At 40.7% G+C, this 15,123-nt stretch overlaps 1 protein-coding gene across 4 annotated transcripts in view; it reads right to left on the reverse strand.

Annotated features, from left to right (window-relative positions):
• Positions 1-2,152: 2,152 nt before the first annotated feature.
• The window catches only part of ZNF512 (zinc finger protein 512), a 30,962-nt gene continuing 17,991 nt past the window's right edge, over positions 2,153-15,123 (reverse strand). For 2 of the 4 annotated variants that reach the window (XM_059891330.1, XM_024998826.2), the window contains exons 11-14: positions 11,254-11,355; positions 10,318-10,380; positions 8,747-8,845; positions 2,153-4,115 (exon numbers count right to left, since the gene is read on the reverse strand). In XM_059891330.1, the coding sequence (XP_059747313.1) occupies positions 3,807-4,115; positions 8,747-8,845; positions 10,318-10,380; positions 11,254-11,355 (573 nt within the window). In that variant the 3' untranslated portion in view covers positions 2,153-3,806. The remainder of the gene's footprint in view (positions 4,116-8,746; positions 8,846-10,317; positions 10,381-11,253; positions 11,356-15,123) is intronic. The other 2 variants (NM_001083472.1, XM_024998827.2) reach the window with 2 other exon arrangements.

Consider the following 15,123-nt stretch of genomic DNA (forward strand, 5'->3'; position numbering starts at 1 on the left):
CTCACCCTCTTAAAAGTTCTGGCACAGAATTGATACATTTCTACTCACACTCCACTAGAGAAGTTAGCTAGTTAGCCTATCACTATAGGGGGATTGGGTGGAGCCCTGGGAAGTGTAGTCATTTGTCCTGTAACCCTGTAACTGTGCAACCCTGTCCAATTTTGCTGGACAGCCAGTAGTCTGGTACAAGGATGCTTCCAATATGAATTGGGAATAAGATTGTAGTATCATTATTTTAGACTGGAATATCATTCTTATAGATGTCTACTGGAACCCCTGAGCAGGAGGAATCTATATAGCCCTAGGGTGTGCTGAGTCCCAGGGCAGATCTTCAATTTTAAGAGACCTTGCCAATTTGTTTATAAATTGATTGTACCAATGTCCGTTCCCAAGTCCAGGGAGTTCACACTGCTCCAAAATCTAGCTGGACTTGATACAGTCCAACTTCAGGACATATTATTCTGATGAATTTGGTTTAAAAACTTAAAACACTCGGTAATATGATTAGAACACTCTCTAGTGTGTCCTGCTGATCCCTGGCTCAGACAGCAAAAATAAAAGGATCCCCTGTGAGGGCCCTGGATGAGACTGGACAAGTTTAATCTCAAACCAATTACAGGCACACATCTATTTTGGGGGGCTTGGGTGCACACTACTGCAATATGGTGAAATTCACAACAAATGAGTCATATGAATTTTCCAGTTTCCCAGTGCATATCGAAAAAGTAAGAGAGTTCCAGAAAAACATCTATTTCTGCTTTATTGACTATGCCAAAGCCTTTGACTGTGTGGATCACAATTAACTGTGGAAAATTCTGAAAGAGATGGGAATACCAGACCCCCTGACCTGCCTCCTGAGAAATCTGTATGCAGGTCAGGAAGCAACAGTTAGAACTGGACAAGGAACAGACTGGTTCCAAATAGGAAAAGGAGTACGTCAAGGCTGTATATTGTCACCCTGCTTATTTAACTTATATGCAGAGCACATCATGAGAAACGCTGGGCTGGAGGAAGCACAAGCTGGAATCAAGATTGCCGGGAGAAATATCAATAACCTCAGATATGCAGATGACACCACCCTTATGGCAGTAAGTGAAGAAGAACTAAAGAGCTTCTTGATGAAAGTGAAAGGGGAGAATGAAAAAGTTGGCCTAAAGCTCAACATTCAGAAAACGAAGATCATGTCATCTGGTCCCATCACTTCATGGCAAATAGATGGGAAAACAGTGGCTGAGTTTATTTTTCTGGGCTCCAAAATCACTGCAGATGGTGACTGCAGCCATGAAATTAAAAGACACTTATTCCTTGGAAGGAAAGTTATGACCAACCTAGACAGCATATTAAAAAGCAGAGACATTACTTTGCCAACAAAGGGCTGTCTAGTCAAGGCTATGGTTTTTCCAGTAGTCATATATGGATGTGAGAGTTGGACTATAAAGAAACCTGAGCACAGAGGAATTGATGCTTTTGAACTGTGGTGTTGGAGAAGACTCTTGAGAGTTCCTTGGACTGTGAGGAGATCCGACCAGTCCATTCTAAAGGAGACCAGTCCTGGGTGTTCATTGAAGGACTGGTTCATTGATGTTGAAGCTGAAATTCCAATACTTTGGCCACCTGATGCGAAGAGCTGACTCACTGGAAAAGACCCTGATGCTGGAAAAGATTGAGGGCAGGAGGAGAAGGGGACGACAGAGGATGAGATGGTTGGATGGCATCACCAACTCAACGGACATGGGTTTAGATGGACTCCAGCAGTTGGTGATGGACAGGGAGGCCAGCCATGTTGTGGTTCATAGGGTCACAAAGAGTCGGAGACAACTGAGCAACTGAACTGAACTGAACAGTGCATATAAAAGGTATGCAATGTAGACTACACTACATTGTAGTTGCTTTATAGTGTGCAATGCCATTATGTCTAAAGCAACAACTGTACATACTTCAATCAAAATCAGTATCTGTAAAGGGAAGAGCAATAAAGCAAGGTATGAGCAGATTCATTTGAACCAGCATAATTTTGGACCTAAGCAACTGAGAAACTGTATGTTACTTCTTCAAAACTCATTCCCATCTCTAGTCATCCTTTCCCTCCCTTCACACACAGTGTCAGCAAGGAGACAGGTAGCACATTGGAGTCAATGAACAATGGAAAACATCATTCTAACACAGTCATTTATTTTTCTTGCCATTGCCAAACATTCCCCAAATCTTACTCACCAGAAATTAACAGAGCTTCTCCATTTTCCTCCCTGACAATCCTCATGAACGGAAAGGGCTTTAAGAGAGCAACTGCCAATGACAATGTCGAGTGGACAGACCATGTCCTTCGTTTCAAAACTACCTGTTCTGGTAGTATCCCAACCAAGTTTCAATGCTCCTATGTTTCAAAGTGGTCTTCACAAAAGCCCACATTTTAAGGCTATATGGAGGAGCACAGAGAACAGTTAATAGTGGTAACAGCCTTTTAGATTTTGAAAAGGCAGTACTGGTCCACATCAGGGTTAAGGGTCTCTGGCTTTTTATGCGGCATAAGCCACAAAAACTGGCAAGAATACAGAAGACCAATATTTATGGAAAGGGGGAAGAGAATTCAGAAATACAATAACAGAGCTGCTCTAATTAATGCTCCAGGGAAAGCCAGCCTCAAGGAGAACAGCCTAACAGATACTATCAGCTAGGCATGAGTATCAGAAAAAGAACTTTTCTTTCCAACTCCAGATAAGTATCTACACCTGGTGTCAAAGTCTCAGGTTATAAAGAGGGCAGAACACAAGATCTAAAAAAGGGTAGAGAACAACATTCTCAGAAAATTCAGAGACAGACTTTGGCTAAATGGGAGATACAAGGACTTAACAGAGTGCAGACTAACCATCAGGTCAAGTCCAGGGAAGAAGGAATGTGCACCCTGGCTACCAATCTTCATGGCAGTACCAGCAATATTAGGGTTCTGTGTCAAATATCAGAGGTAAAAGGGTATTACTTCTCAATCCTCAAAACTGCAGGAACAAAATAAACTGCAGGGAAGTTCATTTGAGGTGGTATTTATTTCTGCTGCTTTCTTCTTTCCAGTCATTTTATGTGAGACATATTCCTCCTAAGGCTGCGTATCATACCTGTGCATCTAGTTACTTACTGCCACCTGGGATGAAGTATTTCCCAGGAAAACCTGCGTCCAGAGGGTCTAGCTTTATTATTCTAAGTATCTTCTCACTTTCAATCCTAAAACCATAATGAGACAACAAACAGCCTCCAGAAATTCTGTCACCCAAGCAGACAGGGGACCCTTATTAAAGGAGTGACAACAGTTCTAGGTTCTAGGCTTGTTATATCACAAATACAAAATCATCAATCATATGGTTTTAAAAAGTTAGTTTGGAATCATTTTATAAGATAGATGATGGAGTAACTACGAAATCAATGGCGTTTCCAAGAACATTCTATACCCCAGTATGGGAAGGATAATCAAACAGGTTTCTTAGTCTTGTACAGGGCAAGAGGGCCTACAGTGGACCTTAAGGGGGAGCTCTTTGGGCAAGATGAGAGAAAAACAGGGGGACTCCAATGAGAATAGCAGGAAAATCTACCAAAAAGGGGATGGGGGTGGGGGTGGTGGAGGGTTCACAAGAATCAGTAGGGAAAACAGTGAAATTTACACAGGAGGAAGGAGCTGAGTGTGTCACAGCGTTACACAAACAGCTGAAAGAGTAAATTTCTCTTCACTCAGCCCCCGTGACTCAGGCCTCTCCACACAGGTCCCTGTAACCACAGCCTCCCATCCACTCTCCCAGGAGTGCTTTCACACTGACTGCCTATTTCTTTCCTCGTTTATGATTCGTCTTTGGGGACCTGACTTTCTGAAACTGTGTTGGCACTGGCTCCTGCTCTGGTTCTTTACGGGATGTCGCCACTAGCAGTTCCTCATGATTCCTCCTCTGATCCTTCCCTACTCTAAGACTTGGCTCTGTCTCAGGAAGCTCAATGCCAGGCTGCTGCCGCCGCCTTAGAGACCGTCGGCTCCTGTGCTGCTGCCTCCGCTTCTCTTCTTCTTGCTGTCGCTGTTTTATCTTCATCAGCTTCTCAAAGCTCTTGGTTGTTGTCGGATTGACAACAAACCAATCCTACAAAGGCAAAACAGAAACACCATCCAGTCAAAATACAGTGCCTGAGGAAGCGGTATGGAAGACTTTTTTTTTTAAGGTAGGATTAGGGAAGAACACAATAAGGAGGAAACAGATATGAAACTAGAGCTTAGAACTGTGTCTTATAAACTGGAGAAATTCAGTACAAAGCAGTCATTACAAGCATTTCTTGTTTAAGACATGACTTCAGGTACTACTGTAAGGGATCTACAAAGCCTGATTACTTAGCATCATCCCACCCATTCCTCTCCTTTTGAAGATCTCCTCATGAAACATAAAACATTTGGCCATAGGAGATCTTTATTTCAATTTTTAATTTTGCAGCCAGACCACCTAAGTATAAATCTCAGCTCTGTTTCTAACCATGTGACCATCAGAAAACTACTTAACCTCTCTGAGTCTCAGTTTAAAAAATTAAGGGCTGGAGAACTGGAACCCAATGAAGAAGTATTCCTGCAAAAGAAAAAATCCAAAACAAAACACAGAAATAAAATCAACAAAATGTCAACGTAAATCAAGAAATCTGCTTAGTCTTCTAGCTCTAACTACCAATTCATAGGAAATAACAGAATAGAGAATCACTGCTATAGGAATGCAAACAGCCAAGTCCAGAAGGTGAGTAAATATAGGTGACCAAGGGCCTGGTTTCTTCAATAATAGGGGAAAAGAAACACCTACGTTGCCTGATGAGATTGTCACTAGCCATGTGTCATTAGTAAGCTCTTGAAATATGCTGAATCCAAATCAAGATATGCTATGTAAAACACACAGTAAATTTCAAAGACTTTCTGTGAAAAAAAATGTAAAGTAGCTCATTAATAATTCTGTATTGACTACCATGTTAAAAAGATAGTATTTTAGATATATTGTGTTTAAATAAAATACAGTATTAAAGTCAATTTCACCAGTTATCTTTATACTTTTTAAAAATGCAGTTAGTAGAAAAATCTGGATTACACATGTGGCTCACATTATATTTCTATTAGATAGCACTACTCTAGATTAAGACAGACAAACACAAGGACTTCCCTAGCAGTACAGTGGTTAAGACTCGGCACTCACAATGCAAGGGGCACTGGTTCCCTGTTCGGAGAACTAAGATTCCCCATGCCATGTGATGAGGCCAAAAAAAAAAAAAATCTAAAACAAAGGTCCATATACTGCATTTGTCTATTTTATTTTAATTCATTCATTCATTTACTTCCTTTTTTTTCCTCCTGCAGTGGAAGCACAGAGTCTTAACCACTGGACCACCAGGGAAGTCCAGTTTTAGATCTTGATTGGAATAAATCAAATCTGAAATAAAATGATGAGACAGTTAGGGAAGTATAAATAATGAGTACATATATGATGATATAAGGAAATTTTGTTAAGTTTTAACGTGTGATGATGGTTGCAGTTATGTATTTTTAAAAGTCCTCATATTTCTAGACACAGGTTGAAAGAAGTATTGACAGCTAACATGTGATGTGGAATTTGCTTTAAAATAAGCATAAAAGGACAAGAAAAGTGGATGCAATTACCAATGACACAAGATGGGCCACACAGAGGACTGTGAAAGCTGTTCATTACACTACTCTGTGCACTTACATGTTTCTGAATGTCTGTTTAAAAAAATGTAGCCTAAGAAAGTGAGGCAAAAACGGTATGAACAAGGTGAACATGTTTACCACAGTACAGAGTTCATAAATACCATCATAAATCACTGAACAAATGCTTGGGAGCAAGTCCCAGACTAAGTGAAATTCGCTGGTTCCAACTTTTGAGGAAGAAACTGGAGAAACAAGTGAACTACACAAAACCATATCTTGTTAGGAGATAATTATCTCTCAAACACTTTCTGCAGCATAAAAAGTTACAGTATTATTAAAAAAGAAAATAAGGACTGGCCTTCTTGAAGAAATCTCAGATGTGGAAAGGGATTCCCAAAGCTTCAACTGGTAAAGCAACAGGAACCACAATAGATGACACTACCTGAAGCCCAGAAAAACGAACTGAAAGTCCAGAAAAACATCTATTTCTGCTTTACTGACTATGCCAAAGCCTTTGACTGTGTGGATCACAACTAACTGTGGAAAATTCTGAAAGAGATGGGAATACCAGACCACATGACCTGCCTCTTGAGAAACCTGTATGCAGGTCAGGAAGCAACAGTTAGAACTGGACATGGAATAATAGACTGGTTCCAAATAGGAAAAGGAGTACATCAAGGCTGTATATTGTCACCCTGCTTATTTAACTTATATGCAGAGCACATCATGAGAAACGCGGGGCTGGAGGAAGCACAAGCTGGAATCAAGATTGCTGGGAGAAATATCAATAACCTCAGATATGCAGATGACAATACTCTTATGGCAGAAAGGGAAGAACAACTCAAGAGCCTCTTGATGAAAGTGAAAGAAGAGAGTGAAAAAGTTGGCTTCCAATATTCAGAAAACTAAGATCATGTCATCCAGTCCCATCACTTCATGGCAAATAGATGGGGAAACAGTGTCAGACTTTATTTTTTGGGGCTCCAAAATCACCGCAGATCGTGATTGCAGCCATGAAATTAAAAGACGCTTACTCCTTGGAAGGAAAGTTATGACCAACCTAGACAGCATATTGAAAAGCAGAGACATTACTTTGCCAACAAATGTCCGTCTAGTCAAGGCTATGGTTTTTCCAGTGGTCATATATGGATGTGAGAGTTGGACTATAAAGAAAGCTGAGGGCAGAAGAATTGATGCTTTTGAACTGTGGTGTTGGAGAAGACTCTTGAGAGTCCCTTGGACTGTGAGGAGATCCAACCAGTCCATCCTAAAGGATACCAATCCTGGGTGTTCATTGGAAGGACTGATGTTGAAGCTGAAACTCCAATACTTTGGCCACCTGATGCGAAGAGCTGACTCATTGGAAAAGACCCTGATGCTGGGAAAGATTGAGGGCAGGAGGAGAAGGGAACGACAAGAGGATAAGATGCTTGGATGGCATCACCGACTCAATGGACATGGGTTTGGTAAACTCTGGGAGTTGGTGATGGACAGGGAGGCCTCGAGTGCTGCGGTCCATCGGGTCGCAAAGAGTCAGACACGACTGAGCAACTGAACTGAACTGAAGCCCACATGGCTAAGAACTATTACATCTGAGGGCAGAGAACTGCTGCAGGGGCTTGCTATTTTTCCCCAGCAAGCAACAATAGTTTCTTCAGTAAAATATGCCAAGAGAATGCACACTCTACTCCTTGAGCTTTTGCAATAAGGGGTTTATTCTATAGTAAACAAATTCTCTGTTCATCTGAACTCCTAAAGACTTTCCCCAAGAGAAAACTCTTGACATTCTGAACTTAAAGCATTTTCAACTTTTAACTTTTTAATTTTGAAAATTTACAGACTTTCCACAAAAGTTACAATAGTTCAGTGAATACCTAGACTGACCAATGTTAATCTCTCTTCCCTTCCTTCCCTCCCTCCAACTCTCTCTTCCTTCCTTTGAACCATCTTCAGTTTAGTTACCGACATGATACTTTATTCCTAAAAACATCATGTATCTGCCTAAGAACAAGGGCATTCCCTGCATAACTACAATACAGTTATCACATTCTGGAATATTAACAATGACTCATTACTATCACTTTGTAGTATAGTTGGTATTCAAATTACCTCAGTTCTCTCAATAACATCTTTTACATTGTTTCTATGCGGTATTTCAACAATATTCAAAACAGGTTGCTCAAAGATGTTGGAATACCAGAAAACAGGAGTATAGACATTGCTGTGAAACAAGAATTCCAAAGGTGTAAATGCAGCCTGGTTGTCAAATGCCTAGTTTAACTAGACTTCAGGTAATCAGAGGGCTTCTCAGGTGGCTCAGTGGTAAAGCAGGAGACACAGGAGACATGGTTCAATCCCTGTGTCGGGTAGATCCCCTGGAGAAGGAAATGGCAACCCACTCCAGTATTCTTGCCTGGGAAATCCCATGGACAGAGGAGCCTGGTGGGCCTCACTCCATGAGCTCACAACAGAGTCAGACACGACTGAGCCCGTGCACACAAGTTAATTAGAAGAATCAGGGCTGCTCATAGCCACAGTTATTTCAAATGCTTTCATGAGTGAGTGAGTGAAAGTCACTCAGTCATGTCCGACTCTTTGTGACCCCATGGACTGTAGCATGCCATGGACAATTTCTGTCCATGAAATTCTCGAGAATACTAGAGTCAGTAGGCATTCCCTTCTCCAAGGGATCTTTGCAATCCAGAGATCAAACCCAGGTCTCCCACATTGCGGGCAGATACTTTACTATCTGAGCCACCAGGGAAGCCCCAAAATACTGGAGTGGGTTGCCATTCCCTTATTCAGGAGATCTTCCTGACCCATGAATCGAACCAGGGTCTCCTGCATTGCAGGCAGATTCTTTACCAGCTGAGATACCAAGGAAGCCCAAATGCTTTCATAGAAAAATACTAGTCTACATCTGATTTAAGGACGTCTTTTAATTCTAATGAGTCCAGTGGACCCTTTAGTTTTTCCTGACAGTCCCAGCCCATAGTAAGAGTCACAAAATCCACGTGCCCTGTGGCACAGTCATGGGGTCCACAAGATTATGAAGTTATGGGAAAAAAGGACCCTCACCTCAGCGTGGACAGAGTTGATGTGATACTTGACACCACTCTCTGACACAAATTCTTTCTGACAGAGAAGACACTTGTATTTTCCAGCCACAAACGTTCCCTATTTTTAAGAAAGAAAAAAAGCATGACTGGTCAATTTAGGAACAAATTTACGAAAATCCCAAACAGTAATGTATGTATCTGTGTGTGTGTGTGTGTGTGTGTACACACACACATATATATACACATACATATATTTACAATATTGAAAAAATACAATTTATTGTTTGAACTCAAATCACCACCGAGCACTTTAAGCCTAACCTAAGTCACACCTACAAATAATGGTTACAGCACAAGTAAACTGCTAATTCAGGAGATAAGCAAGTTAGTGCCAGCAGAGACCCTCCCTTCCTCAAAGTACGGAGAAGACAGCATGCTAGGTAAAAGTTAAAGTACACCATTACACGTTAGATAGTTCACACTACCCTTCCAACAAGCCACATGTGCTACCTGGGCAATGGGTAGGGACTATTAGAGATGAAAAGAGGAAATATGACTTCAGCAAAGTGAAGAACAGCAATATATTTAGGAAAACTTGTTTGGGTATATTATCGCCATAATACATCTATTCTAATGCAATTCTATACCAAACACTGGCCCCACTAAGCCCCCAACACAATCTAAAGTTTCCCGATTTTATTATGTAAGATGTCACATTCTTCTATTTTCCCTATGTCTTCCACTTCCTTCCAGGTTTCTCCCCCTAAATGATCAAACGCCTTAAGTTCAATGAGGGACCAACATGTAATTCTTCTCACTAGAATCAATCCACTGCTGTACAGAATGCCTTGGGAATCCAGAATCAGAAAAGCACCCTCCATAAGACCTAGCTGAATGACTCAAACTAGGATCAAGGTGACAAATCCCTAAGCATTCCTGCACAGGTCTGGTTTGGGAGCCTATCACTCCCTTGTTGCCTTGAATTAAGACTTCTCTCCCCTCCTGAAGTTTCAGGTTTCCATGGTGCTCATTTTGTGTGAGCAGATACTGCTGATCAGGAACGGAAAGTGGCAACAATCCCAGGGCTGGTGGGCTATAGGACCCCTGGGTCAACATGGAAAAGATTCAGTGAGGTGAATGGCTGTGAACCTGACATCCAGGGATCCCATCTCCCATCCCCGAAAGACAGTATAGTTCAGATGGCTCTGGAGATCTTCACCAATCTAGATAAACACATGTTAAGTTGATTCTAGGAAGCTGAAGGCCCAGCAAAGCAGGACAGGCCCAGTGTAGCACAGGCTCAGGTGGAAAAAGTTAAATCCCTGATAGGCACTGAGAACTATGTATTTTTCTCCAAATTTTTTCATTGATATGACTTATGGCTATTTTGGGGTATTCTGCATCTTTGGCATGCCCTGGTATCCCACCTAGTAACAGACCAAGAATTTTTGGGACACACACAAAAAAAGTAAACCAGTCTTTGAAGTAACAGACAATAGGATAACTAGCTGTTCACCGAATCTGAATTCTCTTCCATGTCAGACTATTTTAGAGGTCATGTTCAGATAAATAGTTCAGAATGTTACAAACCAATGTACAAGAGCCCAGGTGAGCTTTAAGACCAGATACACTACTGTAGACAGCCTCACAACCCTGTAAAAGAGAAGAAGAAAGCATGTGAAGATGACACCAAATAGCATCATTTTCTTAGCAATCTGGCCATTCACATTAACCCACTCTACCCTCGGGAGGAAGAGGTCAAATAAACTGTACCACAACCACACAGAAACATATGCAAGCCAGAGAACAAGAGGTAAAAGAAAAAGAGATAAGCAAGCTGCTTAATAAAACTTAAAACATTCTCTTCTCTGGTGCCTTTCCAATACTTAGAAACACAAAAAACCGTATGCTCAGGTTTTACAAAAATTAACTTTCTCTAGTATAAATGTCTCTCGTATGTCTACTCCTCCCCAAAGCACTGCATATACAATTGCAGTTGATTAATGATGGCGGGAAATTCTATGCCACTTTTCCAATCAGGAAATGAGTCATAAACCCTCCCTTTGAAACTGCGTTAAGTCCTGTGATTCTTTTGACAAACAGCATGCTATGAAAATGATACTGAACAAATTCTGAAGCTAGGCCTAAGACATCTGAGCTTTTCCTTTATGTTCTTGGAATATTCTTCTTGAGAATTCAGTCACCATGTATCCTGGTGGTAACCCAACTACAATGCAAGATAGAGAGGCCATATGGGCAGCCAATATCCCAGTTGAAGTGGCTGCTTAGAAGCCATTCAACACTCAGAACTTCCAGCTAAAAGCAACCCATAAATGATTCCAGCTGATGTCATGTATTACTACAACTGCCCTCTGAGTGTGGATAGAACTGGTGATTTACAGAACTGTTAATAAAGTAATCAATGTTTTAACTCTTTCACGTGCTTTGTCACAAAGGAATAAATAACTGAAACAACAGCAGATATTTGATCAACATTTAATGACTAGATGAAAGAGAAAGAACCACCTGGTTAGGACACTGAATGCGATGATACTTCTTGATATCTGACTTCCATTTGTGTAGTACTTCTTGGCTGAAGGTCGGTAGCCCAGGACGAGTATATTTTAACTATAAGACAGGAAACATTTTATTGGAGGAACAACTTTCAACCAAAATATCCCATAAGTAAGAGAATTATGTGAGCTCTTCAGGTCATGTAATTCTGGAGTTACGGAAGTATATTTTTTTTTTTCAGAAGTATATTTTCATACACAAAAAACATGGCACACCAGGCTTCCCTGTCCATCACCAACTCCCAGAGATTGCTCAAACTCATGCTCATCAAGAAGGATCTTAAGATCCAACTTAAGATCTTAAGGATCTTAAGATCCTTTTAAGTTCCTGAAACATATTATGTATGTTTCAAAACATCGCCTACTGTTTTGTCTTAAAACAGTTTGACTTTTAACAGAAGACAGGAGACTTTCAGATATAACATTTCATCTAAAGTTGAAAATTAAAAAGCTAGTGACAGAGCATTACACAGTAAAAATATTTGTTACAAGAGAGAGAGAAAGCAATACAGATATGTCCTCTCTCTATATATGTACCCATTACACTCAAGAAATATATATATACTTAATAGAAAAGAAGAGAAGCAAAAAGCAAAGGAGAAAAGGAAAGATACAAGCATCTGAATGCAGAGTTCCAAAGAATAGCAAGGAGAGATAAGAAAGCCTTCCTCAGTGATCAATGCAAAGAAATAGAGGAAAACAACAGAATGGGAAAGACTAGAGATCTCTTCAAGAAAATTAGAGACACCAAGGGGACATTTCATGCAAAGATGGGCTCCATAAAGGACAGAAATGGTATGGACCTAACAGAAGTAGAAGATATTAAGAAGAGATGGCAAGAATACACAGAAGAACTATACAAAAAAGATCTTCATGACCCAGATAATCACAATGATGTGATCACTGACCTAGAGCCAGACATCCTGGAATGTGAAGTCAAGTGGGCCTTAGAAAGCATCACTAGGAACAAAGCTAGTGGAGGTGATGGAATTCCAGTTGAGCTATTTCAAATCCTGAAAGATGATGCTGTGAAAGTGTTGCACTCAATATGCCAGCAAATTTGGAAAACTCAGCAGTGCCCACAGGACTGGAAAAGGTCAGTTTTCATTCCAATCCCAAAGAAAGGCAATGCCAAAGAATGCTCAAACTACTGCACAACTGCACTCATCTCACATGCTAGTAAAGTAATGCTCAAAATTCTTCAGGCCAGGCTTCAGCAATACATGAACCGTGAACTTCCAGATGTTCAAGCTGGTTTTAGAAAAGGCAGAGGAACCAGAGATCAAATTGCCAACATCCGCTGGATCATGGAAAAAGCAAGAGAGTTCCAGAAAAACATCTATTTCTGCTTTATTGACTATGCCAAAGCCTTTGACTGTGTGGATCACAATAAACTGTGGAAAATTCTGAAAGAGATGGGAATACCAGACCACCTGACCTGCCTCTTGAGAAACCTGTATGCAGGTCAGGAAGCAACAGTTAGAACTGGACATGGAACAACAGACTGGTTCCAAATAGGAAAAGGAGTACGTCAAGGCTGTATATTGTCACCCTGCTTATTTAACTTATATGCAGAGTGCATCATGAGAAACGCTGGACTGGAAGAAACACAAGCTGGAATCAAGATTGCCGGGAGAAATATCAACAACCTCAGATATGCAGATGACACCACCCTTATGAAAGAAAGTGAAGAGGAACTAAAAACCCTCTTGATGAACGTGAAAGTGGAGAGTGAAAAAGTTGGCTTAAAGCTCAACATTCAGAAAACGAAGATCATGGCGTCCAGTCCCATCACTTCATGGGAAATAGATGGGGAAACAGTGGAAACCGTATCAGACTCTATTTTTTTTGGCTCCAAAATCACTGCAGGTGGTGATTGCAGCCATGAAATTAAAAGACGCTTACTCCTTGGAAGGAAAGTTATGACCAACCTAGATAGCATATTCAAAAGCACAGACGTGATTTTGCCAACAAAGGTCCATCGAGTCAAGGCTATGGTTTTTCCTGTGGTCATGTATGGATGTGAGAGTTGGACTGTGAAGAAAGCTGAGCACCGAAGAATTGATGCTTTTGAACTGTGGTGTTGGAGAAGACTCTTGAGAGTCCCTTGGACTGCAAGGAGATCCAACCAGTCCATTCTGAAGGAGATCAGCCCTGGGATTTCTTTGGAAGGAATGATGCTGAAGCTGAAACTCCAGTATTTTGGCCACCTCATGCGAAGAGTTGACTCATTGGAAAAGACTCTGATGCTGGGAGGGATTGGGGGCAGGAGGAGAAGGGGAGACAGAGGATGAGATGGCTGGATGGCATCACTGACTCGATGGACGTGGGTCTGGGTGAACTCCGGGAGTTGGTGATGGACAGGGAGGCCTGGCGTGCTGTGATTCATGTGGTCGCAGAGTCGGACATGACTGAGCAACTGAACTGAACTGAATAGAAATATATGTATATAGGTCAAAAGATAGAAATCAAAATGTTAACCGCAGTATTCTCTGGGTGCTAGAATTTTGAGTGATTTTTATTTTGCTTATCTGCATTTATCATTTTTCTTCACTGAAATCATGTTAATTTTTGATATTCAAAAAATTCTAACACCAAAAACTTAAGGTTCAACCTGAAAGAATGTGAGAAGACTCAGAGAACAGAACACCTAGTATATCCTTATACTACAAAATTAGAATTATTCCCAGCACTTTCTTTCACATGTTTTGACACCAGTTGGTCTCTTCTTACAACTAGAACTAGTTTCCAGTGACTTTTTTTTTGACCATGCTTTGAGTCATGCAGGATCTTACTTTCCCAACTAGGGATCAAACTCAAACCCCCTGTATTGGAAGCACAGAGTTTTAACCACTGGACCACTAGAGAAGTCCTGTTAACTAGTTTACAGAAAAAAGTTGTAACATCTGCAGAGATAGTTCTTACAAAGTTCACCATTGGTAACAGATAGTTGCATTTCTGGTGAGTAAAGAATCCTCCTACTTGAAAAATCAAAAGTATCTGAAAGGAAGCTGATTCTCTGAGATAGAGAGACAGAACCAAGTCTGTAGAGGTAATAGGTGAAGTAAGGAAAGTAAACTAAAGAACCTTTGATAAATCAGAGTACAGAACTGGTTGTTAATATTTGCTTTATGTATTTAACAACAAAAATGGAGAAACTGACCGTAACACAGTATCAGCATGGGATTTTAACACCCCATTTACATCAACAGACAGATCATCCAGACTGAAAATCAACCAGGAAAATTCACCTTAAATGACACATTATACCACATGGACTTAATATACTAAATATATATATTCCATCCAAAATCAACAGAATTCACAGTATTTGTATGTTTCATGTATTTAACAGGTTTCCCCAATGGCTCAGCGGATAAAGAATCTGCCTGCAATGCAGGTGACGCAGGTTCAATCCCTGGGTCAGGAAGATCCCCTGGAGGAGGAAATGGCAATCCACTCTAGAATTCCTGCCTGAAAAACCCCATGGACAGAGGAGCATGGTGGGCTACAGTCCAAGGGTTGCAAAGAGTCGGACACAACTGAGCATGAGCACCCTGAGCGAATACATATTTTTAATTGTTATGTCTTCTTGTTGGATTGATTCCTTTATCATTATGTCATGTACTTTGTTTCTTGCTATACTCTTTAAGTTCTATTTTGTCTGATATAAGTATTGAACAACTTTCTGTTTCCATTTGCATGGAATACCTTTTTTCATCACCTCACTTTCAGTCAGTCAGATCTGAAATGAGTCTCTCTTAGACACCATATATACAGATCTTATTTTCATATCCATTCAGTCACTTTGCCTTCTGATTGG

The sequence above is a fragment of the Bos taurus genome, chromosome 11 (genome assembly GCF_002263795.3).
Source record: "Bos taurus isolate L1 Dominette 01449 registration number 42190680 breed Hereford chromosome 11, ARS-UCD2.0, whole genome shotgun sequence".
In the NCBI taxonomy this organism is placed as follows: Eukaryota; Metazoa; Chordata; class Mammalia; order Artiodactyla; family Bovidae; genus Bos; species Bos taurus.